This window comes from Rutilus rutilus (assembly GCF_951802725.1).
Source record: "Rutilus rutilus genome assembly, chromosome: 17".
Classification (NCBI taxonomy): Eukaryota; Metazoa; Chordata; class Actinopteri; order Cypriniformes; family Leuciscidae; genus Rutilus; species Rutilus rutilus.
The window spans coordinates 27835095-27851883 of NC_140230.1; the positions used below are offsets into that span (position 1 = coordinate 27835095).

Sequence of the window (16789 nt, forward strand, 5' to 3'; positions counted from 1 at the left end):
TTAAAACAAGCAGCATTTATTAAAAAAAAAAAAAAAACACGACTAGCAGTAAAACATACAATCATCAGAGGTAGATATGAAGCAAAGAAAATACAAAAATAGTTTAATACAGTATAATGCTGTGTTATTTTTTATGAGCAGCATAATATATAATTTTGCACCTTGGGGAGACATCAAACCCAAAGCAAGTGTTTTCATGTGTCTCCATTTACACAAACTTTTATGTATACATTTATAACTAAGTATTACTTAGATAATATGTCATTTTTAATCATTTAATTTTAGTACATCAAGTTAAACTAAAAATGAGAAATGTTAACTTGGCAACTAGCTGAAATGAAATCTCTATTTTTTATTATTATTTTTTTTGTTAAGTAACAATTTTTTTTAATGGTTTCAGTTTTAGTTAACTATAACCCTAGACAAACCGTATATAAAGTTGATGTACTATTCCTATTAGGGATGCACCGATGTATCGGCCAATAATTGGTATCGGCCGGTTATATCCGGTCAATCAAAAGGTGGCGGAAAAACATGTCAGACTGCAACTTATTTTGTGTGAAGAAAATGTCTTGTGTTAAATTTAGGGCTGCCTAAGCGAGCCTAGTCTCAGCCTCAGACGTCACGTGACGTGACGCCCACAAACTGTTGGCTGAATGTCTGATGCATATGACACTTTTCTGGAAACACTTTTGAAGTTTCGAAGTCGTGATCTGATTGGTTGAATTCTACAGGATGTCCAGGAGGCATGTGTCGCGTTCTTTAACAGTCCGCCTGGAAACAAATGGCGTGACGCCAAAACCCCTCGTGGAAGAAGAACGCCATGGTGTTTACAACTGTGGACAATGAGCGCTTTCCAGGATCAACTAAACTCAGGATTTTCAAAAGTGTGTGAAGTTCACGGCTCCATTGTTCAAATGTCTCATGTCATCGCTCAATCTGTGTTTCAACCACGGAAAGTCTTCAATAAACTAGCATGTGAGCAAAACGTCACTTAAAGAGTTAGTTCACCCAAAAATGAAAATTCTGTCAGTAATTACTCATCCTCATGTTGTTCCAACCCCGTAAGACCTTCGTTCATCTTCGGAACACAAATTAAGATATTTTTGATGAAATCTGAGAGCTGGCTCACTCCTCCATAGGCTTCTAAGACACTATAACTTGCTGGCCCAGAAAATGTATTAAAGACATCGTTAATATAGTCCAAGTGACTACAGTCACTACAGTGACTACTTACATCTTAAGTTTATCAAGCGACGAGAATACTTTTTGTGCGCAAAAACAAACAAAAATAACGACTTTATTCCACTATTCATTTCTTTCTATCTGGGCCTCGAGTTGGTTCACGTTGTGTTTTTGCGCAGCGCGTCTGTGTTGTACGTCACACGCATCACACACATGACCAGCGTCGGCCAATAGTGAGCCTACGTGGTGACGTGTAACAGACGCGCTGCGCTAAAACACTACGTGAACCAACTCGAGGCCCAGATAGAAGGAAATGAATAGTGGAATAAAGTCGTTGTTTTTGTTGTTTTTGCGCACAAAAAGTATTCTCGTCGCTTGATAAACTTAAGATTGAGCCACTGTAGTCACTTGGACTATATTAACGATCTCTTTAATTACTTTTCTGGGCCAGCAAGTTTCGGTCACCTAGAAGTCTATGGAGGAGTGAGCCAGCTCTCAGATTTCATCAAAAATATCTTAATTTGTGTTCCGAAGATGAACGAAGGTCTTACGGGGTTGGAACAACATGAGGGTGAGTAATTACTGACAGAATTTTCATTTTTGGGTGAACTAACCCTTTAACGTTGCATTTACCTTAGGAAAGTTATCCAGTGATTACAGTTCGTTAGTTAGCAATAAATAATAAAAAATAATAAAAATTGGGAGAGAAGCTTATTTACTGTTAATTATTTATGCATGTTTGAATGAATTTGCCATTAGGACAAAGTATTTATGAAAACTAACTTATGTGTAAATGTGTTATACAAACATTTCAGTTTTTATTTGAGTGTAATTATTATTTCTGAAAATAAAGAGCAGCTGAATATAATAGCTCTGTTGTAAATTTTAACCTCTAGTATTATATTAATGTACCAAATGAGAGATTTTCTTTCCTTAAGAAAATAAAACTATATTCGTATCTACATATATCATTATGATTAATCGGTAGAGGAAATTTAGTACCGGTGCATCTCTAATTCCTATGCTATATACAAATATGAGTCCCTGCCGTGTGAGTCCCTGACCGAAGTTGAATGTCTATTGAAGGCTCTCTTCATCCAATATCTTAGTGAGTGGCTTGATTGCATCCAGCATATAATAGTAGACATGCAATGGTTATGACCAGCAAGGCAATGGACAGGAAAATACCTAAAAAAGAAAAAAAAAAAGAAAAAAAAAAGAGATAAACAAACAGAGAAATCCTCTGAAATGAAACCAAAAATATTTATTCAAAAATAAACAGAACTATTGATTGTGATTGTAGTGCCCCTCCACCCACACACACACAGTTTGTTTCTTCTTACCAATTTGATCTCTCTGCACAGGTTTGTGCAGTGATTGAGGTACCCTTTTGCCTAAAACTAAACAACAACAAATGTGTAAAAGCATTAACTTGTGATATATAATTGTTATAACAATATATTATTGTTAGAAAATAAACTTACCATTAAAATGCACACGGTGTTCAGTCAAATCATCCTTTACAATTTAAAGAGACACAGATGCTGGTTAATGTGCTATTCAAATGCGGACTCTTAAAAGACATGCCCTGCAGTGCACAGAAAATGACTCACTTGTGAGCATATTACAGCCAGGGTGACATTGACACATTCAGTCAATGTGATTCTCCCAACGGACAACTCTTTGCATGGACTGTGACACTCCGGGGTGAATCTCAAAAACGATCCAATGGACTGAAGGAAACAGCATGAAAGTCAGTAACCTGCAGAGTATTTTACATATTCTATATATAGAATCTATTACTTAACTTCAATTAATTGTTTATTATACTCACAAGTTCCTGTGCAGACCAATACTGATCACAGTCTGGGTGCTTCATCGCATATTCAGATTGTAGATGGTGTAATTCTTCCGTGCAGGTGTAGCTTTGTGTTGTCTCTGTGACTATAGTCCAGACTGAGGGAAGATAGGTAGGTATGTAGATAGATAGATAGATAGATAGATAGATAGATAGATAGATAGATAGATAGATAGATAGATACCAAATCAAGGCGTAAGCACCTTATTCTTATCTGTATATGAAATACATGTCTGTGGTGTAAAGTACACATTTACTTGAGTGACAGTGAGGGTTGATTTGAAACTACCGCGTGCATAACTGCGTAACGTTAGCCTAATATGGGGGAATCCCAAAGGGGGATTTTCCAAATGAATCTTTCTCTAGCAAACATGTTTTTTTGTTTTTTTATTAACTGCTCATATATATAATTTTAACAAGATTAAGATGCATTGTTAAAATTAAAACCTTTTGAAGAAGCTTGTTCCAGCGTTTCTCACAGCTGAAAACTGCCACAAAGCACAGACACAGAATTACAATTTAGAAAAAGCCAAACTGATTACGCATGCAGTATAATAATAATAAAATAAAATAAATCAGAATAACACCAAGCATTGTCCGTTGGTGCCTATTATTCAGGCTGACTCACTAACGGACTGTAAACAAACGCTACGTCATTTTTTGTCATCGCACTACTATGTTTGGGATAACTTCAAGCCTCAGCAATTAAAGTCGAGATTAAATGTGAAGCGATATGGCACTTTGTATTTGAATTAACGTTAGGTCTTACCAGGCCAAAAAAAGAACGAAAGCGATATCAAACCCACGAAAGCTTCTTTGATCCAACACATGGCGTGGTTGAGCCGCTAGCAGTTGTCACAACAATGAAAGTAAAATAGCCTACATTCACACCATCACACCGGTTCCGGGTTAACGTCAACTACTTTCTCTTCAGTTCAGTCACTCTCGCGTGTGGGATTTTCCAACTTCCCCAAAAGCCGAGTGAGCAAGCGTGTTGCTCATACATAGCCTATATAAACCATGTCGACACCGACCAAGATAGCCAGAACCATGCATTACTTCTCGGAATTCATCGTATGTCTTGTAACTTTAGGTAAGACTCCAGTCGTATTCTTGCGAGTATTTTCACGCAGACTCTGTTGATCCAGGTTGACATGAGGTGTTTTATTTTCAGCTGTGGCAGAGGGTGTAAGGAATGAGATTCGCGCTGTCATTGGCGAGGATGTCGAGTTGCCTTGCGCTGCGAAATCAAAGGCGGGTGTCCAGTACCGCTTGGTGACATGGTACAAGGTAAAATTCAACATTTGTATACTTTACTGAGAACCTTGTGTTTTTTCCCTATCATCTTTTGTTTACTATGTTCGTTTTGCTTCAATAACCACTAAAACTATCTATTCAGGTATAAAAAAATACATAAAAATGACTTAGTACATTTTTAAAAAGTATTAAACAGCGAAGCAGATTATAATATTAATATTTTAATGTTCTGTCAAATAAAGGTAAATGTGATATGTATAGCCTAGGCCTATTGCCTATAGACTATTGTGTACATTCATGTACATTCATGTAGCCTAGGCTATTCAAGGTGCAATGAAAAATGATGCTTTTACATTTTTGTCAGGGTACTTCATACAAATTAGTCCCTATATGTTCTAGCTACTTGAGAGATGTTCAGTGTTGTTTTAAATGAAGATGCCGTTTAACTTAATTAATTAAACTTCTGTTTTACAGGTTGTTGAAGGGCCTCCCCGAACGATAAGTGGTCTTGTAAGACTAACTGAAAACAGTGGCAAAGTGGAAAAATACAAAGGTGTCGAACGAGAGGTTGAGCTGCTTGAGAAAACACAGAGCCTTCTTCTGTCTAATGTAACTGTACAAGACAGTGGAATATACAACTGCTTTCTGTCTGCTCCTCTTGGCCATCAGAACCAGGAAGGCAAAATCCTACTGAAGGTCTATGGTAAGTTTGGGGATTTTTAATGGCCACAAAAATTATTTATACTCTTAAACTTAAAAACACATTTTTGTTGCTTTTTTAATCAAAATTAAGTTCACTGGGGTGATCTAGCACATTAATTAAAGCTGTAGTTCATCTAAAAGCAATGATAACAGCAATAGCAAATGAATGATGAAAGTGGGCAAACTAACAATCTGATGTTGATGTGTTTTGTATTTCTAGAGCATCATACAGCTGAGCAAATGGAATTTAATAAAAGTGATTCAATTTATGTAGTCGTGGCCATCACAGTCCTCGGTGTGGCACTCCTGATGCTTGGCTTAAGCTATGTAAGTAATTTATTCATTTAATAGCCTATAAAGTATATACTTTGAGTCAAGATAAGGCATTTACCAAAGACATGTTTACCACAGGTTTGTTTAAGGAATGTATTCCAAAGCAACAAGAAGCTCTCAAAAGACTCTTTGCTGAAAATGCCACATCAAGGCAAGAACTTGATTGTCACCAAGCATGTGGATTGCAAGACTTTGCCTGAAGTGTTTGTGTGATGATAAATCAGAGTACATGGGACATGTACACCTTCAGGACGATGTGTGCCTGACATCATCAGGCCCATGACAGTGATGGCTGACCAACATCAGCATGATGCCATGCCCCCCACCCTGTCAGACCAGCCCAGTCTCACGGCAGTTCGTGAAATGGACACGTAATTTTATCTATTGATTCGTGTACACCAGTGGTTGGGAACCTCTGGACACGGACACGTTTATCTTTTCTTTTTCTTTTTTTTCCCCGTGATGTCAGCACGATTCCGTGGCATTAAGAGCGGTAGCGAGTAGCCTATGAAAGGCCCGGTTTGTTGGGGTGGTGGATTGTTCAAACAACACAGGACTTTAACCCAGGAGACCGGGTATCGTGTCCCGCGTGTCAAGTATCCTTTATTTATTTCAATATTTATGAATGTGCGTGGTGCACATATATAGTAAAATAAAAAGTGCTTACTGCATTAAATTTGTGTTTGCTTGTTTGTGAGTGTGAACCACGGAAGTAGAGAAGGACTGGCTTTGGATGCTATGCTTGGTGATCAATAGCCGCTTTCCGACCGGAGGAACCTTTTCACAGTTTCTAGAACTATTGGCTAAAGTACCCGGATGTCGGCGTGTTCGCACCGCAGGAACTAGGAACGATTTTAGTTCTAGGAACTCCATTTGGAGGAACTAATTTAGGTCCTACTTCAGAGTAGGGTCTAAACCAGCACTATAGGAACTACCCGTGACGTCAGTGTACGCTGATTGACCGAACGCACGCGGAACACCAGCACCCGCCATTTTTAAAACAGCTAGAATGTATACACACAGATTATAGCCTATATTTACTCCAGAAACTATCTATACAAACATGGAAAACAGTGATAGATGGGTCTCTAAACCTTTATGCTGAAGAGAAAATCCAACGCAACTTTTGAGGGCAAGCCAAACATGATTATGTTTATCTGCCCAGCTAGCAACACTGGACATCAACCACACGGCGTAGGCTAATAACCTTTTTTTTCATATACTGTCTACTTTCTATAACAGTTCTATCTAATAACATAATAAACAGTACTGTTATTAGACAGATCGCTAACTAATAAACACAGAGAATGCGAGCATTGTTTGCTCTGGCGTTCTCAGCGTCGCCAAAATAAAGGTGGGTCGCGCCGTCAAAATAAAAGTCACCGTGCTTACGTCACTCCCTTACCCCTCCTACTAGTTCCTATGGCCACTTGGCCAGTGCGAACGCAAACAGCAAAACTGAGTTTGGGGGAGAGTAGTTCTTAGAACTGTTTAGAAGTGGACAGTTCCTAGAACTAAGTTCCTGTAACTACTTGGTCGGAAAGCGGCTAATGTTATTGGAAGGCAGGCCTTCAGATTTTCTACTAAGTTCTCAGAATATGTTAAAATACTTTTAAATGATATTTGAAATCATGTTTTCAATGCTTTTATTCTTATAGAAAAAGAAAAAAACTACCTCATATGATATTTCCTTTGGATTTATTTATAAATTCATTTTCTTTATTGTATATTATGCAAGTTATTGTATGTTAATGCGTATTGAATTAAGTGTGTTCTGTTAAGATTGTTCATCTATGAAGTCAGAATCTAAATAAAGTACTTTAATTGTCAGGTGAGGACTCAAGAGCAGAGTTTTCAATGGGCTTTTTATTAATAATAAAATAAAACAACAAACAAAAACAACCCCATGGGGGAAAACAGACCAGCAAGGCAGGGCTGGACAGCAACACCTAATGGGGAAACATCCACAACAAACCAGCACAGGACAGAGGACAAAGGGAGAATAAACAGGGAAGGAAATCAGGAGGGTAACAAGGGAGAGCAGGTGGGGCAAATAAACCAATAATCAGGGAACAAGAGAGTGGTTAAGACTAGAGACACAGAAAAGCACATGGCACACATACAGTAACCAACAAAAGCCATGTGCAAAAGGCACATGGCAACATGACAGAAGCCATGTGCTCACACAAACACATGACAAACCAATGGCTCTACAAGTCATGTGCACCATTAGAAAACAATATACAGTATATAAGAGCACATGACATACCAATGGCACAACAAGTCATGTGCTCCATTAGAAAACAATATACAGGACAGAAGAGCTCATGGCAGACACTCTCATCTGCCATGTGCCCAAACAGAAAACAAGACACAAGACAGACAGAAATGCATGGAGCATGGCAGGACCCCGAAACTAAACCAAGACTAGACCGAAGTATCAGGATCCAGACACCATTCCCCAAACACTCAAAACACAGACATAAGAGAGTCCACACCCCCAAAGCCATACGCTCACACAAGGACAAGACAAACACATTAGTGTCAGGATCCTGTCACCAAACTAATACTGCCTTCACTAACTTGCTTTCAATATTATTAAAAATTGGACATGAACACCCTCTGAAGTTGTATTTACAACCGGAAGCTCGGAATTCCCGGTGATACCCAAGTCTCGAGTTGGGCGTGCCATAAACTTTAAACATGGTGGAGGGGAGAGCGATTGCTGAATTTTCATTCTCAAAGATTTATTTTATTTTATTTATTTTTTGTCTATCCTCATGAATATCACCTATTTTTAAAACAGGCCTAATAATATTCTTTTAAATAATTCTTTGGGATTAGTTTAGGCATCTGAGGAATCAAGAATGCTAACAGGTATGTTTCGGTGTTAAAATTATGTAACTGACTCTTTAGAAGGATCATCCTCATGTCGGGTTAGTGTTTTATTTCTATGATAAAAAGCAGAATTTAACGACAAGACATGACAAAATAACCCAGCAAGTAAAATGCTGTGCAATCAATAAAGACAACAAGGATACAAGATTGATGGCGCTCTCTAGTGGCTGCCAAACCAATGAGCACTACTATCCTTTCTTATGAAGAACAAGTTGAGCAGTTACAGTGTTGTTCACATAGCCTACAACACTTGTGCACTACTAAAGGAAAATTTAAAAACAACTCTCAATTCTTTGTATTTAATGTACACATTTTCTAGGGGTCCCAAGAAAAATGCTCCCTTGTGAGATGTTTATATAGTCTTTTTTTATTTTTTATTGATCCTTATTTCTAATTAGTTGAAATATGTATTATTTATTTTCCTGATTAATCATAACACAATCATATACTTCAATGGAGCTGTAAATTCAATCATTTTAAATTGTCTTGAGCATAACCAGACCTGCCTGCCCATTTATCAAGCTCGCTAATGAGCTCACAAACCTGTCTGACATTTCGTTATTATAAATTATTCGAACACAAAACTTGCGGACGTTATTGATGGTGGTGATGACGGGGTTCCTCGACCATCTGACTGTAATAGTAAGCGTGCTTGAACATGAAAAATAGACAAACTGCTTTGCCACAACCACTGACCCACAACATGAGACATGACTTTCACCTCAAACACTCAGTTAGCATTCGAGATCTTATTTTTTCAAGCTCAAATGGAGTGTTTCATTTTTAAACTCGTGTTGGGTCTGACATAATTTTATGGAACAATAACACAAACCAAACCACATTTTACATTATGCTCCAATGGAAACCTGGCAGTAAGGAAAATGCTAAATGAACTCCCCTTGATTTACATTAACCTTGAATTATAACCATCAATAACTTACTGGATTTGATAATATGATTGGCGCTCAATCAAGTTATTCACCACACCAGTCATACTTATGATATCAAATGTCTTGGCTGATATTATTAAGTGTGTGTTAAGCAAAAAATATGACTCTTTTTCAGTCAAGCGCAGATGTGAAGGAGCGGGTAAACAAGCTGATAAATAATTCTTTTCTCTCTTTTATCCTTTATATTATTTAGGTGCGTCCCAATTAGTACTATTTTGTAGTAACCAAATTACAAAAAGAAAAAGTACACTTTAAATACCCACACGATGCACTTAATTAACTGAACTTAAAAAACGAAGTGTGGAATGTTGGACACTTCATGCACTGTCGCTGCTTTAATAAGCAGAGGGCAGGGGCTATCTCTGTCCAAAATGGCACACTTTGGCCCTGTCCCAATTTAAATGGCTTACAGCCTTGTGGACTTAAAATGGCCGCCGCGTGACTGTGAAGTCCACGAGAACGTAGGGTGTCCCATTTGTCAGTTTAGAGAGTCCTTTTGTGGTCGATATGCACCCTTGATGTGCACTTTTGAGCCTGTAAGCCCGCGAGCTCCACAGCAGACTTTTACCCGACAGTCAATGCGGCATCACGTCACGAAAGTGTGGATTCGTAGGAAGGCCGCGAGTGTTTAGGGTGCCATTTGGGTCAGGGGTTCGTGCACTTGCGGACTTACAATGGACGTCGTGTGTGTGAAGTCCACAAGACCGTAGGGTATCCCATTTGTCATTTTAGGTTTCAGCATCCCCTCTGCGGCCGATATGTGCCCTTGATGCACTTTTATGGAGCCCACAAGCCTGCGCAATTGCGAGTTTATATCACGCAATTCTGATTTTATATCTCACACTTCATGATGTTTTAACAAAGTTAGGGAGGATCATGTTCAGATAATTAAACCTAATTAAACACCTGTGGAGCACATTCAGATAATCAAACCTAATTAAACACGAGTGGAGCACATTCCGTTAATCAACCCAATCAACGAGTTAAGAGGTATATATATATACAGCAGACAGTTTAACAGCATCCCTCCACCACCCCATCTCCTCACTTCTAGTCCTAACTACTCTTACAACAACGGGGGGGAATACTCTGGGTTCGGGCCAAAATTCCGAGCCCGGAGCCCTCCTCCGGACAGCACGCCAACTACGCATAATCTTTACTCTGTTTAATTTGTTGCAAGTGCGAACTTGTGAATGACTTTATAAGTCGCAACTGCAAGTTTATATCGCGGAATTCTGACTTTATAAACTCACAATTGCAAGTTTATATTTCACACTTATGACTTTATAACTCATAATTGCGAGTTTATATCGTGGAATTCTGACTTTATAACTCACAATTGCAAGTGTATATCTCGTACTTCTGACTTTATACCTCACAACTGTGAGTTTATATAATGCATTTCTGAGAAAAAAGTCAGATAATTGTCCCAATTACCTTTTCAGTGGCGGAAACAAGCTTCCATAAAATAGTATACAAGTGCATAGTGCGTCATTTAGAACACAACTCTAAAAAAATGATGGAATTGCCTGATAAAAATGGTTGTTCAGAAGTGCTTCAGTGAGTGCATGGTTTCCAATTTTAGCTAACAAGTCAAATACCACAACTGTGGTTTGCTGAAATGAACGGACATTTGATTATGTACACAACAATTTAACGGTTTGAAATAATATTTCTACCTGTTTGAAAAAATTAAAAATAATTTTGAGTGATTAATGCTTTCAACAGGTCACCCAAACAATCTTTCTCTTACAAATGGATCTAAACAATAATTAATCAACAATATTTTGTCAATTGTGCAAACTATTTGAATGCTTTTTAAGAAAAACATTGCTAATCTATTACAATTATAAAACTATGTTGTTAATATGTATCTTTAATGTCATACAGTATGAACAACGAGCGAGTCAGTAAATAGATATCAGACATAACGGAGAAACGTCTCTTGGTTTAGAACGATGATGCAATGAGTTTGATTCAGACCGCTAACTCACGAACATGTTCTAGGATGTTTTGTAAATCTTTTTGACTGCCTTGTTGAAAACAACAACAACAAAAAAAACACACATAGGAGTCGTTTGTTCGCGATTCGGACAGCAAGTCTCCAGCTGTGTTCATTGTTTGAGGTTGCGTGAGTAAATGAGGCGAGCTAGTAAGAGCGGTGCAGGTAAACCTCACTCCCCTGATCTCAAGAGGCGCACTAGCGACAGATGCTAGAGACGGCAGTCTTTAGCATCCTTGTTAGCGCACCTGCCTCCCATGCCAGAGACTCCTGTTCAAATGCCGCTCAGAGAGGGTCGAGTAGGACCGGAGTTACATTTGGTGCCGTGACCCAGATAGGAGTGAGGTTTAGGGGGGTGAGTGTAACAGAAGTAAGCCAATAAGAGCTGTGTAAACCTCACTACCCTGGCCTCAAGAGACACACGAGCTACTGACGCTAGAGACTGCGTCCTTGTTAGCACGCCGGCCTCCCATGCCGGAGACACCTGTTCAAATCCCACTCAAAGCAGGTCGAGTAGGACCAGGTACATGTGCAGGACATATATATTTCTGTCGGAAATAAATGGCAACAAAAAAAGATGACAAAACAGTTACATTTCAGAAATGTCACAGCAGTATTCCTAAAAGTGACGTTGTACTTCGCAATACTGTATAAAGTAGACACATATTTCGACTTTTTAATCTCATATATATGACTTAGTAGACTGTCTTAATTTTTACTTTTAATCTCATAATTATGACTGCATAATTATGACTTATATGTCAAAATAAAGTCATAATTATTACATACTAAGTCACGAATTATGTCATAGTTAGGCCCATGACTTAGTATGCCATAATGACTTTTTATGTCATCAAAATGACTTGGTATGTCACAATTATGACTTAGTATGTCTATTAGTACCTATTTTGTCATAATTATGACTTTTTATGTCAATTAAGATTTACCAAAGCATGATTTTTTCTTATGTGGCGGAAATGGGCTTCCATACGTAAGAGCTCTGTGATGAAACTTGCCACATCCACCTCCGGATTAAACATCATCTGCTTCATTAAGCCAGAAGAAGCCCTCCATTGTGTGAGGAGCAGTCTGGGTGTAATCCCTGGATACTGCAGTTACTATGACTAGGCAGCTGTCTCTCCCTTAGGTTGCCAATGACAGAGGGTCCAGTGTTTGACCGACCAGTGAGAGACAGCAATGTGGTTTTCTACTTACTGAGAAGGCATAATAACGTTGAGATGTTATTGTGAGTCTGCTACTGTAGCTCTAATGCGGTGGAGACACTGTGGCTTTGGTTGAAGAGGTTTCATTAGACAGAGGATTTGCCAGGCTCCCACAGGACACTAATTAACCACCGTGAGTTTGAGCAGGACCACAGTCCAACGACGATGCTCCAGCTCAGACTGCGAGAGAATAAAGGTGTCCATCTGCGGAACATTCAAGGCTTTCACTCACAAATACGTGAGATGTGTGGCAGCGGGCCTCTATTACTATTTTTAAACCATGAAATACCACTGTTTACCGCTCTGATACACAGGTTTTGAGGTTTTTTGGAGGCTGAAGTTCTTTGGATGCCATGTTTTTATTTGGAAGTCAAGGTGTTTCGATTTTTTGTGTTGCTAGATGTGTTCTGGGTGAGTCATTATTATGAAATTAAAAGTCAAAATTATGATATAGGCTATACTTAATCATAAATATGAGATTAAAATGTTTAAATTAAGATTTTTTTTCAATTTCGACTTGTCATAACTAAGTATAATTCTGCCTTTTTTAAGTCGGTTTTACAAATTTACAAAGGCATGTTTCTTTTCGTATGTGGAGGAAATGGTTTTCCATACTCGTCTAAGTCTGTATAGAACTTTTTGGCTACTTTACGTTATCATCTGCCAGGTAAAAATGGGAAGTCCAATAACTCACTCACTCAGAATTTTTTTTAGTAGGCTTATCAATAATGAGTTTCTCCACTTGGCAGAACGGTTTACCTCATTTCACCACAAGATGGTGCTGTCTGTTTAGTTTGACAAGGTAGACGAATGAAACGAGGCCATGCTGCTAGTGTTGAGAACACGGAGAGGCGACTTAAAACACCATCAGCTTTGATTCTCTTTCATGAAGGGGCAATTTATAGGTGACTTATCTTTGAACGGTACGAAAAAACAACAGAGAAACATCTGAAAACAGCCGTCCCCAAGAAGAAAATATGAGTTCAGTTAAAGCTGTCACAGTCTGGGTCTTTCAGTAGCCTAGTAAAAATGTCAGAATCTCTGTTATTGGTATATTAAAAGTTTCTCCTGTTGACGTCATCGCAAAACATACTGTTACATTGCTTCTTCCAGCACCCATCCACCTTTTTCTCACAAACATTAGGCCTATATTAACATTACATTTCCACTTATTAACTAGACCTAGAACACGAGATTGACGAGAGCATGTCAAAGAAGAAAAATCTCTGCACTACATTTCACATCAGTCACTTGGAAAGCCTTGTTTTTAATTTAAAAGTTTACCTAAATGCCAATGAGTTTTGAGAGCTATGGGTCATGCGGATGTGCAACAACATGACGGTGGTGAGTAAATAATTGTTTAAGTTTGAATGACTTTTTTTTCATTTTATAATTAAGTCATTTTGAGTACCAATTAAAGCTGATTTCTCATACACACACCAACAGTTGCATGATCATAAGTGCTTTGCACCCATTCACCGACTAGCACTTTCTTCACATGGAAAGTTGAGGTTTAGTAGGGTTAAGGAAGACATACAGTAGCGCTGTGACTCTCAGGTTAAACCTGCACCATATTTTTTAAGATCAATGTTTGTTTTTCTTGGGTTTTCTTCTCCTCATGCACATCTCCCCTCTGCACACTTCTCCGTCCACTTTTTTCCTTTAGGAGGACGGCTGTGGATGGTGCCGTGGCTGTCATCCGGCAAAGTTGCTTTATTGCAGGTCGGGGGTCTGGGCTCTTCCTCAAGCCTTCAATCCATCATTTCCACAAGCTGAATGCAAGAAATATAGATCTGGAAGGAACTGCCACTGGAAGCTCATAACCATAAATACTCCCACAATATTTATGTTGTTGCTTTTCTCATCAATTTAAATTTTTTTTTTAATCAGGAGACGGTTGAGGTTACAGTGTTCTGTCAAGGAAGTATAGAATTTGGAACAATCTTTTACCTCCCAGATTTTTATCAACGCCTACTACACCATGATGGTATAAATGAACTATGTCAAACAGATGGTCCTAATATAAATAATAAGTATAATAGCCAAAATTGAAGACTCTATTGAAGACTCTATAACAACATGATGATGATGATGATGATGCAATTCTGGTCATGGTCTATGAAAACTCTGCTTTTTTTTGCAAGCCAGGTAACAAAAAAGTCAAAATACATATCAAAACTTTTTTAAGCTGTCAAGTTTCTGAAGACTTGCTTCAGAAGCTTTATCATCACTGGAAGTTTATAGAAACATGGCGTTCCACACAATGCTCCTTTCAGTAAGCTATAGCAAGTCATGTAGATTTAAACCTCCGTTCTTTGGTCAAGGCTGCAACCAGAGCCTCGAACATGATTCACTGGGACTTGTCCATACAGCCCAACATAAGGAATGTTAATTTACAGTAATCCTTTGAAGCAAAGAACTGATGGAAGTCAGCTCATTCGACATGCCGTGTGACACGTTTGACTCAGGGAATGAAACAAGGAATGCAGGTTGCCAGGTATGCACCAAAGAGAAGAACACGCACGGAAACATGGTCCAGCGTTAGGCAAAACTTCAATAAAATACCTTCTGCACATTTTTAAAAGCATTAGTCCGAGGCAAATTAAAAAGCAGAGTGCAATTAAAAGAAATCACTGTGTAAATGTTAGCATGTGGAAGTTTTCCTTTTCCTTTTGCTCATTTTTTCTTTTCTTTTTTTTTAATGTAAGGAAAAGCCCTGAGGCAGAGTTATGCAGCTGCCTATTATTACTGCATACATCTGGTTTTGATAAGACCCTATTACAATCAAAATCATAAAAAAAGGTAATGTGGTCCTCTTGAACATTTAAATATAAGAAACACTATACATACAAAGTTCATCTGTTCGTGGCCCCTCTCAGCTCCATGAATGAAGAAAAGGAAGGGATCACTTTAAAGTCTATAACTTGGAGTAATTTGCACTTGGTGGAGCCTGACCATGTTACGACATTCTCTCTAAATGAACAAGATCTGTGAATATGATTATCACGTCTGCTTATGTGTTAGGTTTTATCATAAAGAGAATTATGATGTTCAGTTATATAATATGATTTACATGAACTGTCTTTCTTTCTGTCAGCTTGTTTAATGTGTTTAATATCATGTACTAGATGCTCTTGTGCAAGCCATTTGTCCAGGGTTTAAAAAAAAACTATTTGGCACACAACCCATTTTCCAGAGTTTCAAAATTCTGGTGAACCACCCACGTAACATAATTCAGAGGAAAACATTAGGATCTCACAGGTGGAAAATGACATTTTATAAATAAAAGTATTTTTTCTTTTTTGTTTACTATTGTAGTTTTTGGTCAATTGCATTATAATTGACAATCATTTCTCACAGTGCGTGTGAGATTTTTTTTATTTTAGCCTTGACATTTAGGTTTGTTTATTTCTAGTTCTCAAGAAAAGTCTGTTCACTCTTTTATGTATTTGGTTGCATTTTGAGTATTTGCAGTGCATTTCTTTATTTGGTTGCATTGTGAGTATTTGCAGCACGTTTCTGTATTTGGTTGCATTGTGAGTGTTTGCAGTGCATTTCTGTATTTGGTTGCATTGTGAGTTTTTGCTGAGCTTTGCATTGAGTATTTGCAGCACGTTTCTGTATATGGTTGAGTTGTGAGTATTTTCAGCACGTTTCTGTATTTGGCTGCTTTGTGAGTATTTGCAGCACGTTTCTGTATTTGGCTGCTTTGTGAGTATTTGCAGCACGTTTCTGTATTTGGCTGCTTTGTGAGTATTTGCAGCACGTTTCTGTATATGGTTGCGTTGTGAGTATTTTCAGCACGTTTCTGTATTTGGCTGCTTTATGAGTATTTGCAGCACGTTTCTGTATTTGGTTGCGTTGTGAGTATTTTCAGCACGTTTCTGTATTTGGCTGCTTTGTGAGTATTTGCAGCACGTTTCTGTATATGGTTGCGTTGTGAGTATTTTCAGCACGTTTCTGTATTTGGCTGCTTTGTGAATATTTGCAGCACGTCTCTGTATTTGGCTGCGTTGTGAGTATTTGCAGCGTGTTTCTGTATTTGGTTGTGTTGTGAGTTTTTGCTGAGCTTTGCATTGAGTATTTGCAGCACGTTTCTGTATATGGTTGCGTTGTGAGTATTTTCAGCACGTTTCTGTATATGGTTGCGTTGTGAGTATTTGCTGAGCTTTGCATTGAGTATTTGCAGCGTGTTTCTGTATTTGGTTGCGTTGTGAGTATTTTCAGCACGTTTCTGTATATGGTTGCGTTGTGAGTATTTTCAGCACGTTTCTGTATTTGGCTGCTTTGTGAGTATTTGCAGCACGTTTCTGTATTTGGCTGATTTGTGAATATTTGCAGCACGTCTCTGTATTTGGCTGCGTTGTGAGTATTTGCAGCG

At 38.2% G+C, this 16789-nt stretch overlaps 2 protein-coding genes across 2 annotated transcripts; one reads left to right on the forward strand and one right to left on the reverse strand.

Annotated features, from left to right (window-relative positions):
* Positions 1 to 2: 2 nt before the first annotated feature.
* LOC311275683 (uncharacterized protein) lies at positions 3 to 3943 on the reverse strand. The gene is made up of 7 exons (XM_084384852.1): positions 3813 to 3943; positions 3020 to 3141; positions 2799 to 2918; positions 2670 to 2703; positions 2529 to 2585; positions 1737 to 2373; positions 3 to 248 (listed from the first exon to the last, which is right to left on the reverse strand). The coding sequence occupies exons 1-6, from the start codon at positions 3871 to 3873 to the stop codon at positions 2291 to 2293; spliced, it is 477 nt and encodes a 158-aa protein (XP_084240978.1). The 5' UTR covers positions 3874 to 3943; the 3' UTR covers positions 3 to 248; positions 1737 to 2290.
* Positions 3944 to 3999: 56 nt separating this feature from the next.
* Positions 4000 to 7178, forward strand: cd83 (CD83 molecule). Its single transcript, XM_084384851.1, has 5 exons — positions 4000 to 4136; positions 4218 to 4333; positions 4775 to 5003; positions 5223 to 5329; positions 5414 to 7178. Exons 1-5 carry the CDS (start codon positions 4064 to 4066, stop codon positions 5546 to 5548), a joined length of 660 nt encoding a protein of 219 aa, XP_084240977.1. The 5' UTR covers positions 4000 to 4063; the 3' UTR covers positions 5549 to 7178.
* The last annotated feature ends 9611 nt before the right edge of the window (positions 7179 to 16789 follow it).

Excerpts from the sequence above, each read along its gene's own strand:
- LOC311275683 (XM_084384852.1), bottom strand. The coding sequence starts at position 3,873 with ATGTGTTGGATCAAAGAAGCTTTCGTGGGTTTGATATCGCTTTCGTTC. Across the intron at positions 3,142-3,812 it reads TTCGTTCTTTTTTTGGCCTG|TCTGGACTATAGTCACAGAG; the intron begins GTAAGACCTAAC and ends ATCTTCCCTCAG. Across the intron at positions 2,704-2,798 it reads TGGCTGTAATATGCTCACAA|GATGATTTGACTGAACACCG; the intron begins GTGAGTCATTTT and ends TAAATTGTAAAG.
- cd83 (XM_084384851.1), top strand. The coding sequence starts at position 4,064 with ATGTCGACACCGACCAAGATAGCCAGAACCATGCATTACTTCTCGGAA. Across the intron at positions 4,137-4,217 it reads CGTATGTCTTGTAACTTTAG|CTGTGGCAGAGGGTGTAAGG; the intron begins GTAAGACTCCAG and ends TTTTATTTTCAG. Across the intron at positions 4,334-4,774 it reads GCTTGGTGACATGGTACAAG|GTTGTTGAAGGGCCTCCCCG; the intron begins GTAAAATTCAAC and ends TCTGTTTTACAG.